The following is a 10,717-nucleotide window of genomic DNA, read 5'->3' as shown; positions in this document are numbered from 1 at the left end:
TGTTTTTGCGCTCTCTTGTGCGTAAGTGGTGAGCGCGGCCGCTGACTCACTCACACTTGAGCCCCGTCTAAACTAGAGAGCAGAAGCTCCGACCCCTTTGCGAGAAATTTAAGTTTTTATAATACAAAACTTAAAACGATACTGGTATAAGTTAAATTTAACAAAACTTGCATTATTAACATTTCATTCAATACAAACGCCTCTCAATAGCTTCTGCCTCGTTTACCAAGTACTGAACGCTCTCACATGTGCATTGGTGTTGTTGTTGCTTCAGTTTTTGGTGGAGTTGCAGGAGAGGAAACGTACATTCGTGGCGTTTGCATGAGAGCTGGCCATTGGGGAAAAGCACTCAAATCAGTGCCTGCCACTCTAAACCCTCCCTCCTTTTATCCATTCGTTGGTGTTATGATGGAAGTGCATGACAATCAGCTGATGATGGTGATGATTATGGGTGATGAAAATGGGCCTGGGTTTGGCCCCTACTGTCCACGAATGACCTTTTTGTGTATGCGCGCTGCGCCGGTCAAAACCGATGTCGCAAAATTTGCTAATTAGTCACGAAGCGGCGTAAATGGGCAGAGGGAGACACAAACAGGCCCAAAATTGGACAGCACGCGAGCGGATTAGGAAGCAGAACAAGAAACAGAAAGGAAACATCTGCTCTGCTCTGCTGCCGCCTGTTCCATTAAGAGTTACTTTTCGTAACTTTACGCTACCTCATAGACGCAACAGTTGCAGTTACAGTTACAGTTATACAATGTAGGTTGTTATGCTCGCGTGAGTGCAGTGGCTAGCACTGTTTACAGCATCTTCCAAAATGTGTGTCGCCGATCAATCAGTAAATATTAAAAGCGAATTCCTCCACAGCAGATGGCACGCACAAAAAGCTTTCTTCGAGGTTATTGACACGGATATGGTTTTTCAATAAATTTCCTTGGCCCCCGTAAATTTCATTCCAACAGAGAGTACAAATGTTGCCACCTTTAAGGTTAAGGCTGCAGATTTATGGATGATTCCGTAAATTCTACCAGGAATACTAAGACCTGCCCATATTGGGATAAGCCTACCCTGACTCCTACCCTACATCGCACTCCCCTTCACAGATACCCATGGCCAATACAAATGTATTTTTATGCCTCCCTCTGCCTTCGCTCTTTCGTGTTAAATGCTTTTCTCATCTCTTTCTATCAATGGACACAGTGGGATGGAGGAGTGGCAGGAGTGGTGCTCCCCATATAATGTCTTTAATGACCTCGACTAATGATCGAAGCTGATTGATTCAGCAGCCCCCGTCTAAGGCACTCCACCAAGTTTGTCTGCGTTATTTTTGGACCCAAGTCCTAAACCAAAGGTGTCACTTCAGGCAGCCATGGGCCAAAAAGAGAGAGAGAGAGAGAAAGAGCGGAGAGAGAGATTGATTGTTCATATGGGAATATTGGCTAAAAATATAAATACATTTAATTACATATGTACATACCCACATAAATATACATTCCGATTGCTTCCCATAGTATACGTTCAGGCTGTACGGAATTATTGATCTGATAATTCCAATGGTAAGTAACACATTTAGTTTATTTCACTTTTCTCATTAAGACACCCACCGTACGCATTCTTTTACAAACGTCAAGTAACTGTTTCGCGAATACCATGGAAACCAAGCTGCCAGCACACTAGTAGTCTCTTTCTCTCATTCGAGAAGCTGCGGCAAGCATATTAACTGTTATGCGGACGGCAGAACAGACCGAAAAGAGGGGAGCAAAGTAAAAGTAATTTGCATTTTTGTAGTCCATTCGTATGTGTTTTCGGGATCATTGATCAGATCTCATGTGAAATATGTTCGCACCTGGCGTGTGCTTAGTTTTTGTGAGTGTTTTTCTAGTTTTTCCGGTGAATGGCGCCGCTCCTCCACCGCTCTCAGTGAACGTTCATGGAGATGCTGCTGGTGCTGGGGCTTCCTCGTTGCTTCCCAGTGCGTGTCGCGGCACTGTGAATGGCAGCGTGGAGATCCGTCTGCCGTTTATGGACATGGAGCTGCGCCACGAGCATCCGCTCTATCTGCTGCGCGAACCCATCGAGGATGTGCTGCTGGTGCTGCACGGTCACGAGCTCTTTCAGCTGCACGTGGCCAGCGGGGACAAGCGTCTGGTGCGCCTGGGTGAGCTGGCTGGACGCGTGCGGGCGATGCCCGCTGCCTCTCTAGGCGCCGAGGTGGTGGCCTGGCGCCAGTTCCTGCTGCTGGCCATCATGCTGCCCGAGACACTGGAAGTTTACCAGCTGCCCAAGGAGCAGCTCATGGCCGATGGCACACAGCTGAGCTTTGAGCCCATTCAGGAGTTCTCGCTGTCACAAGGCTTCCAGCAGATGCACCTACTCAGGCATCCGGCTCCGGAGAAGGTGCTGCTGCTGCTGGCTTCCAACTACACGAAATCCCAAGGGCGGATTCAGTGAGTGCTCCAGAGATACCAACAAAACGCCCTCAGTAATGAATTTTCCCCTAATCATCTTGTTGCAGAACCTTCGAGTGGCTGGACACGTACTTCAATCCCGTGGAAGATTTAGTCCTGCCCGCCATCCGCACGCTCCAGCTGGTGGGGCAACAGCCCCTGTACATCCTCACCGGCCGTTCCCTGCGCGGCTCCCATTCCAAGGTGAGTGTCGAACAAAACCCATTGACTGTCAGTAAACCATTTCCATTTCCAGTTGGTGCTCACCGTCTTCGAGCTGGACTCGGCCTCAATGCGCCTGCGAACACGTCAGACCCTGACCACTCAGGCCCGGCATGTGCTGGCATTCCGTTTTCGCGAACGCAATTGCTTCATCGCTTGCACCTCCAATGCGACTGCCAGTGCTGGTGTTGCCTCCCCTGCCTGCCTGTTCTTCCGCATGGTCGAGGGACAGTTTGTGGTGTACCGCAAGCACGTGCAGCGGGATTTGTACTTCTCCCGCCTGGCGGTGGCCCAGCAGGGTCGTCTCCTGATTGGCGCACGCTCCAACGGCGAAGTGCTCGTCTTCAATAGCCCGCGGCTGGACTGCTACAATGGATTTGTTATGCGTGGGGATGGGAATGTGCAACCGAGCGGCTTGCTTAGCCATCACAACGCGCTGAACGAGAGCTTCCTGTTGCTGGCCTACCGTCGATCGTCGAGCGATCTGGTGCGCATGGTGCAGCTAGGTGGAGATCCGCAACTGCAGCAGCAGCAGCAGCAGCAGGGGCAGGAGCGGCAGGCGAGCAGCAACCAAGTGGGTGGAGAAGACTTGAGTGTCGTGCAGCTGCATCGCCACGAGTTCGAGGATACCCTATCGAGCCTAAGGGGCCTTCTGTTGCGTCGCAAAGCTTCCATGGAAGAGCTAAGTCGCTGGCAGAAGCTGCTCCAACATCACTCATCGATCCACATGCAGAAACCCTTTCACTTGATGGCAAAAGGACGCATCCAAAGGCTACAGCTGCAGGGCAGTCACCTGCTTAGTCCCACACAGCTTAAGCAGCGTCTGGAGGAGCTGCGTGAACAATTCGTAGCAAAACCCATGCGCCATAGTCGTAGCCGTGTGCCGCGTTCCTTTGGGGCGGGCAATGCCAGCGATGCCATTGAGCTGCTGAAGGCGAAGCGATTAAAAGTCAAGAATCTCCTCTACAAGGGCCAGTTGCTGCCAGGTAAGTGCCACGGCAATCGCTTCTGTTAAGGCTTTTTTCCATCCGTTCCTCTATAGGTCACACATTGGACGCGTCTCTGTTGACCATCAGGGAGCCCTTGCGGACCAAAGCGTTGCACACAGAGCAGCTGCTCACGCCGCGGGACTACCAGAATGGCCAGCAAACGGTTGCCCTATCGAATGGAACCAAATCCAGGGCGGATTTGTGGGTGCGCCATTTGCTTGTGGATCGCATCAATGGTGTGTCCTGGTTCGAGTTCTACGACTCGCTGTTCCTGCGTTCCCGCGATGATCAGCTGGAGGGACGCGTCATCTTTCAGTCGCGGTCGCGTGTGGTAAACCTGCAGGCGACACTGCTCAATGGCCTGGTGGTGGCACAGCTGTTCAATCTGCGTCGCCATCAGGTGATTAGCTCCAATTTGGTCATGTCCGCCTTCTATGTGTCCCGCCTGGAGGCGGGGCGCGTGAATGGCCTGGACTTTGCCCGGGACATAGTCTTTCGTGGCGGCAACACAACGTGGATAAAGAGTGAGTGGATGCCCAATGCTATTTGACTCAACTTTTCAATCATTGTCTCTACTGCAGCGCCTGTGCGCATCAATCAGATGAGCGTCTCGGGGGATATCCTGGTGGGCAAGCAGCCGAGAGACAGCAGCAGACAGATGCAGCCGGACAGCCATCGCCTGCAGCAGTACTACACGGGCAGGGTGACCATCAAGGGCTCCCTGACGCTGAATAATGTGAAGAGGGATACGCCGCGGACGCGCCTACAGCTGGCCACGGGCCAATCGCTGCTCAAGAAGGATCTCCACTCGCACTACCTGCTCGCCCACGGTGCGCAGAATGTCAGCCAGCTGAGATTTGGCAATGCCAAAGTGACGACACCCTCGCTGGCCACCAGCCACATACAGGGCCACCCAGTGGCGGAGCATCTGCTGACCAGGGGCAGCCAGATGGGTCAGGCGTGGAGCAACCGCACCGTGCACATCATCTTCATGAACGTGAGCATCGAGGGCGACATTGTCTGTCGCGACTACACCTCCCGCCTGGCCTTGATCGCCCAGGAGGCGGTGCGTCACGGCCAGTTGGCGAATATTACGGGCCACAAGCACTTCAGCGCACCCCTCACCGTGCAGACGCTGCTCAGCCAACAGCTGAACGGCGTGCCTGTGGCAGAGCTGATGCTCAAGTCTCAGTCCGTGCAGAACTTCACCGGAGCCAAGAGATTCCAGCGTTTGGTCATTGGCAAGGACATGGAGATTCGCAGGAACCTGAATGTGAGTCGCCTCAATGGACTGGCACTCGACCAGTTGCTGGGCCACGCCCTCAGCCTGCAGCGGCTCGAGCTGGAGCCAGTGCAGCTGCAGAGCCTCCACTTCCGACGCCTCAACGGTCTGGCCTTTGACGAGCTGCTGGGCGAACTTTCGGCGGGCAGCGAGGCTGGGTCTGGACCGCAGCTGCTGCTCCACAAGCAGCTCCTCATCGAGGGAAATGTCCGCTTCGAGCGGGGACTCCAGCTGCGGGAGGTGAATGGCATCCAGTGGGAGGATTATCTCTCCCGTCTGGTACGTCCCGATGCCAACGCCGTGCTGGCTGGCCGCAAGACCTTCCTGGCACCCGTTCAACTGACCGACGCCCTGCAGTCGCCGCACATCAATGGCCTGGACGTGAGCAGCCAGCTGGACAACACGCTGCTCCGGACCACGCCGCAGGCCATCACGGGAGCCTACAGCTTCCAGCGAATGAGGGCCAGCAATGTGGATGTGCCCCTGCTGAACGATGTGCCCGCCCAGCTCTTTATGGACACGCGGCAGGAGGAGCTGCTGCTGCGGGGAGATCTCACCGTGGCCCAGCTAAGTGTCAATGGGAGTCTCAGGTGCCCCAAGGATGTGGCGGCAGGACTGCACGAGCTGGACACTAGACTGGCGGCACTCTGGCAGCAGCCGTGGCGCCGCGTGGTTGTAACAGGCGATGCCCTCTGGGAGGAGCAGGAGCCTGATGGACATCTTAGCTACCTGCGGCAGCATGCAGTGAGGCGAGAGGGCAACCAGACGATTGCCGGACCCGTGCTTTTGCGGCAACCTCGCCTGGAGAGGCTGCACACGAGGCAGGAGCAGCCGCTGCTGGCGGAGCTCAACTTCACACACCTGGCGGCCGATGCCCTGCTCCGATGGACGGCCAGCAACGAGAGTCAGCTGGTGGAGGCGCCGCAGCTGCTGCTGGGTGCCGTGTGGGCGAAGTGCTTGGACCTGGCAGGCGATGGACACTTTGGGCGGCTGAACGGCATCGATTTGGAGCGCCTGAACGCCTCCCTCTACCGCCTGTCCCAAGGTGGAGCCATACGCGCGGAGCTGCGCTTTGCCACGCCACCGCGGCTGGGCAGACTGGCGCTGGGGCAGCAGGGCCTGGTGAACGGTGCGCCTGTCGCGGGCATCTTTGTGCAGAGCGGCGACAAGCCCTGGCCCCGGGCCAGCTTCAGGCAGCTGCGCGTGGAGCAGGACCTGCGGCTGGGCAGCGTCAATGAGATGAGCTTGGACTACTTTTTCGAGCATCGCGTGCCGCTGCGCGGCCCCACCATGGAGGTGTTTGGTGGCCTGAGCTTCGAGCGGCTGATCCTCGAGGGCAGGCCGCTGCTGCGTTCGATCAACGGCATTGGGCTGGAGGATGTCGTCTATCGGCACAGCCCGCGACTGCAGTCGTTTGGCGGCAGCAAGAGCTTTGCGGGCGGCGTGGAGTTCGCGGGACCCGCGCATGTGATGAGCCTCAATGGCAGGGATCTCAGCGAGAGCTATCGGCAGAGCATCTTCAGGGATCGCGACTACAACATTGACAGCCTGTGGCTGGATGAGGCGCACTTTCCGGCCGGACTTGTCTATGTGGACGAGAGGCCACCGCCCGCCCCTCCCTCGGATTATCTGCTACGTGAAGCCGCTGGCGCGGGAGACCTCGAGGCCCCACTGGACGCGCTGGAGGACCTGCTGGAAAAGAGCAAGCAAAAGCCTCGACGACTACTCTACCTGGACTACGACCAGCAGCCGTTCAAGGCGATCTGGTCGCAGGCGGCAGCAGCAGCCAATGAATCCTTTGACCTTCAGGGCAGCCTCAGCCTCGGGCAGCAGTCGGCCGACATCTGCCAGAGCCGCCAGCTGAGAGCCCAGCTCCAGTTGCAGCCAGCGAGGATCCACCTGAGCAACGTCAGCCTGTCCCGAGAGCTGCTCCGTCTCAACGCTGGGCACGTACGCGTCAAGGTGCAGAATCACTGCCAGCGACCGGTGAAGCGGCTCCGCAGCACCATCAAAATCGAGTGCAGGAACGAGTCGTTTGCCTTGGGCATGCGCCAGCCCGTGGAGCAACTGGAGATGCTCGATGAGGGTGGATTGATTCTGCTGGGCAGTGGCATCGAAGTGCGCATTCTGCGGCTGAGCACGAGCAATTGCAGCCTCACCGACTGGCAGTCCCTGGACTCGGTGGATGGCCGCCTGATGAAGGTCGTACTCACGGGGAAACCCAAGCAGCAGGAGCTGCTGCTGGCCAGTGGAGTGCACAGGCATCGTCCGGCACTCTCCATACACGTGAGGGATCCACGCAGTGAGCGGTTTCTGCTTGAGCAGCTCATCGGCGGTGACTACGATCTGGCGGAGTACCAGGAGGATCAGCTAATGCTCAGCTGTCGCGGATGTCGCCACATAGCCATCTTCGTGCAGGAGGAGGATGGTGCGCGCTTTGTGCCGCAGCAGCAGTTGCGCTTCCAGGAGCCCATCCAGCAAATGATTCCGCTGAGCGTGGGCGGGGAGCGGTATCTGCTGGTGCTCACACAGCCAGAGGCGAAGCCCTTCTACTTGTTCAGCTATGGCCAGGTGGGCGGCTGGCTGCAGCACTCCTACGGCCACAAAGGAGACGGCCAGCAGTGGGCCCTGCCGCTGGTGCGCTCCGGCGAGGAGTTGCAGCAGCAGGAGGCACCTCTAATGCTGCTCTGTGGAGCTGCAGCGGGAGAGTGCACACTGGTCAGAGCTTTGCTGGATTAGTTGTTGTTTGTTACTTGTTTATTTGTTAATTATTATGTTATGTTCTGTACAGATTCCTACGAGCACTACGAGATTATCACATTCCCCACGTTCATCCATGTCTAGGTTCTGGGCAGAATAAATGTTGAAACCCAGAGCTAAGCCATCAGCGACTTGCGGCTCACCGTCAGCACGTAGACCGTGAACACAAGCACGAGGAGCACGCCCCAGAAGGAGCTGTTCTGATTGGAGCCATCGCCTATTTGTGTCAGGATCCACTCCACATGGCTGGCCACATCCACAAAGCCAGCACCAGCACCATCAGCATCAGCATCACCATCGGCATCGGCACTGCGCAGGCCCAGCAATTGATTGCGCTCCGTGAGCGTGGCACCCGCATCCATGTAGAGCTGTCCCAGACCCTCCGCTTGCACGCAGATTCTTTGCTGTGGCTGTGGCTGTGGCTGTGCCTGCTGGCAGGACATCTGTGTGGCGTTCAGTGTGAGGAGATCGTGCAGCTCGCGGCTGTGGCCTTCGTAGCCCCAAGTGCTGATCTGCAGCGAAGAGTCCGACAGCGAGCTGGATGGCTGCTCTGGGTGGGGCAGCAGCACGGGCTGGATCTGTGGATGATCCAGTGGCACATCACGCTCCAGCATGAGTATGGCCAGGGCCAGTTCCTTGGGCGGCTTGTGGACATGAGTGACGCCCAGGATGAGCCCCAGATCGTTGGGTGCAAAGCGCTTAGGATTGCCGAGCATGACGCGCAGCTCCGCTGGATGATAGTAGCTCCTGCGACCATGGCTACAAGTGAAGATTGAGACGGAGATTGAGTTGGAGTTGGAGTTGAAGTTCCGCTCCTCGGCGTAGAGACTCCTCGCCACTCACCTGTAGAGGCAGCTGCTGACTGTGAGCACCACTGAGGGCGCCACCAAGGCACCCGAGCAGATGTGTCCCTTGCCAAAGTAGTCCCGTTCCTGGTCGAGCAGACGAATCGAGGCCTGGTAGGAGGCCATCGGGGACCAAGCGGCGCCACTTCTGCCCTCTGTCAGTGCTCCAGCGGTTGGGGCCATGCCAATGCTGCGCTTCTTGGCCAAATCGCGATGCGTGAATGCTGCAAAAAGTTAATTCGATTCGCGGTGAAGGTTAACGGGGAGAATGTGATAAGCAACGGATTCGGATTCCCCTTGGAAACAGTCGGTCGGTCGGTCGGTCAGTCACTGGCAAATGCAGTTGGCAGCGCAGGGGAACGGATTCCCCTCTTATCAACGTTATCAGCGGGGCAAGCGGCGTTGAATGGTCAACGGCACGATCAGGCCACACACACAGAAACATCCACTCCCACCTGTCCAACCAGCGTATGATATGACAAGAGCGGAAGCTCGGCTAAACACGCCATGAACTCGCAGCCAATTGATCAATTTGCCACAGACTGCTGCCTGTTTTGGTCATGCTAATGATTATTTAAGTGCCATTCATCGAGTGCGTATTTAGGCTTAGATGCAATCAATAATTGTAACCAATTTAAGCTCCTTCCTGGCACTAGCTTCAAGCTGTGTGCGGGTTGGCCTTAACCTAATGCCAGATCCTCTCTCTCGCATGAACTACTCGCACTTACTCGTCTGCATCTCGGTGCACAGAAAGGCAAAGATCAGGATCTTGATGATCTTGCGATAATGCTCGTTCAGCTGCATGTCAAACGCGTTTTAAATTTAACACAAAACAACAAAAAAAACAACACAACAGAGCGGTTCTGGGCGTAGTGTTTGTGGGTTCAGGACGGGTGGCACAGTTGTCGTTAAATATTTGTTAATGTCGCGCGTATTAATAGTCGCGCGCCCACCTGTCGGTAGCTTCGAACGTCGAATGTGGAGAGGCGCGAGCTGAGCATTTCCTTTTTCTAAATTCGCAAAAAGCGTTCTTAGATAATTCCATAATTTTTTGTTATGGTTTCGTGAGATTTGATTGCGTTTCTAGCGTTCGTTTTGTTGTGGCGATAAAGGCAGCAGCAACATACGACTGCCCCGACCGATCATCAGCCCCACTGGCAATCGAATAACAAACAAAAACACACACCAAACCCCCCACCGCACCGGGAACACACGCATCGGGAATCATCGATAAGGTAGAGCCCGCCAGCAGTCAGCAGGCATCACATTTGTTTATAGCTCCATTTTCTATTTGTTTCTTTTGCAATTTATGTTAATTTGTGGAGGAAGTAAGTGGAGTTTCTGGTGAGTGAACATTCAACAATCCATTCAACAAGCTGCTGGAGGGTATTACACACATCGTCCATCCATCTAATCGGGAACGGACATCGATGAAGTGCACTTGATTCGGTATCGATGGGGTTTTCAGATTAACTGAACGAGCAGACCCCAGACGTCAATGGTGTTGTAACAGCCACTCGGGAACCTTGAGACCTGTAATACCCAAACACAGACAGACAAGCAGGCAGATAGATAAGAAGTTTATTGCATCGATGGAGTGGCTTTGAGCCACTCCCCAATTGTTTCATGGATTGCCTAATAGTGCAGTGCAGCCCGAAGGCTCCTTCGCCTTGTCTCCAGAGTGAGAGCAATCGCCAGACTCTCCGTCCAGTACGGTACGGCATGCTCGGCTAAGGTCCGTTTCCCTCCGATCGATCCCCAATAAAGATTAGTCATATCTGGGGGCTGGCTTTCATTCATTGCGCCATTTATTTTAGTTTCTTATTTAGTTTCGTTTTGCGTCTCGTTTTTCACACTATTTTTAGCTAAAGATAACCAAGGGATCAGTGATTGGATTTGGATTTGCCGAAAACCTCACTTATCGCTTACATTTCCCGGCTAGATTTGTATGATATATGGCCCAGAATTAGTACCAATCGATCAAGGAGATGGTGTCGATCAAAAAGCCACTTCCAGTTGGAGCATTAACGCCAAAATGTAAACAAGAACGGAAATGCGCATGGCAAAAACTTTGAACTTTTGTGGCTCCATCTATGGAGGAGCAGCGCAAGCTCGCAATTAAAAGCGTCCGTCGGGTGTCGCCACAGGCACACGTAGTTACGTTACATTCGT

At 54.8% G+C, this 10,717-nt stretch overlaps 2 protein-coding genes across 3 annotated transcripts; one reads left to right on the top strand and one right to left on the bottom strand.

Moving 5' to 3' along the window:
- The first annotated feature begins 1,705 nt into the window (after positions 1–1,705).
- LOC117581488 lies at positions 1,706–7,815 on the top strand. Its single transcript, XM_034268733.1, has 5 exons — positions 1,706–2,447; positions 2,516–2,651; positions 2,704–3,655; positions 3,712–4,182; positions 4,240–7,815. Exons 1-5 carry the CDS (start codon positions 1,837–1,839, stop codon positions 7,677–7,679), a joined length of 5,610 nt encoding a protein of 1,869 aa, XP_034124624.1. The 5' UTR covers positions 1,706–1,836; the 3' UTR covers positions 7,680–7,815.
- Positions 7,676–9,524, bottom strand: LOC117581494. 2 transcript variants are annotated; one of them, XM_034268743.1, is made up of 4 exons: positions 9,274–9,523; positions 8,544–8,769; positions 8,004–8,459; positions 7,676–7,973 (listed from the first exon to the last, which is right to left on the bottom strand). In XM_034268743.1, the coding sequence occupies exons 1-4, from the start codon at positions 9,347–9,349 to the stop codon at positions 7,817–7,819; spliced, it is 915 nt and encodes a 304-aa protein (XP_034124634.1). In that variant the 5' UTR covers positions 9,350–9,523; the 3' UTR covers positions 7,676–7,816. The 2 variants fall into 2 exon arrangements, with proteins under 2 accessions (XP_034124634.1, XP_034124633.1); XM_034268742.1 differs by having other exon boundaries at positions 7,676–8,459; positions 9,274–9,524.
- Positions 9,525–10,717: the final 1,193 nt, after the last annotated feature.

This window comes from Drosophila guanche, unplaced genomic scaffold, assembly GCF_900245975.1.
Source record: "Drosophila guanche unplaced genomic scaffold, DGUA_6, whole genome shotgun sequence".
NCBI lineage: Eukaryota > Metazoa > Arthropoda > Insecta > Diptera > Drosophilidae > Drosophila > Drosophila guanche.
Note: the sequence above shows the minus strand (reverse complement) of the source record. Positions and strands in the feature narration are given on the sequence as shown.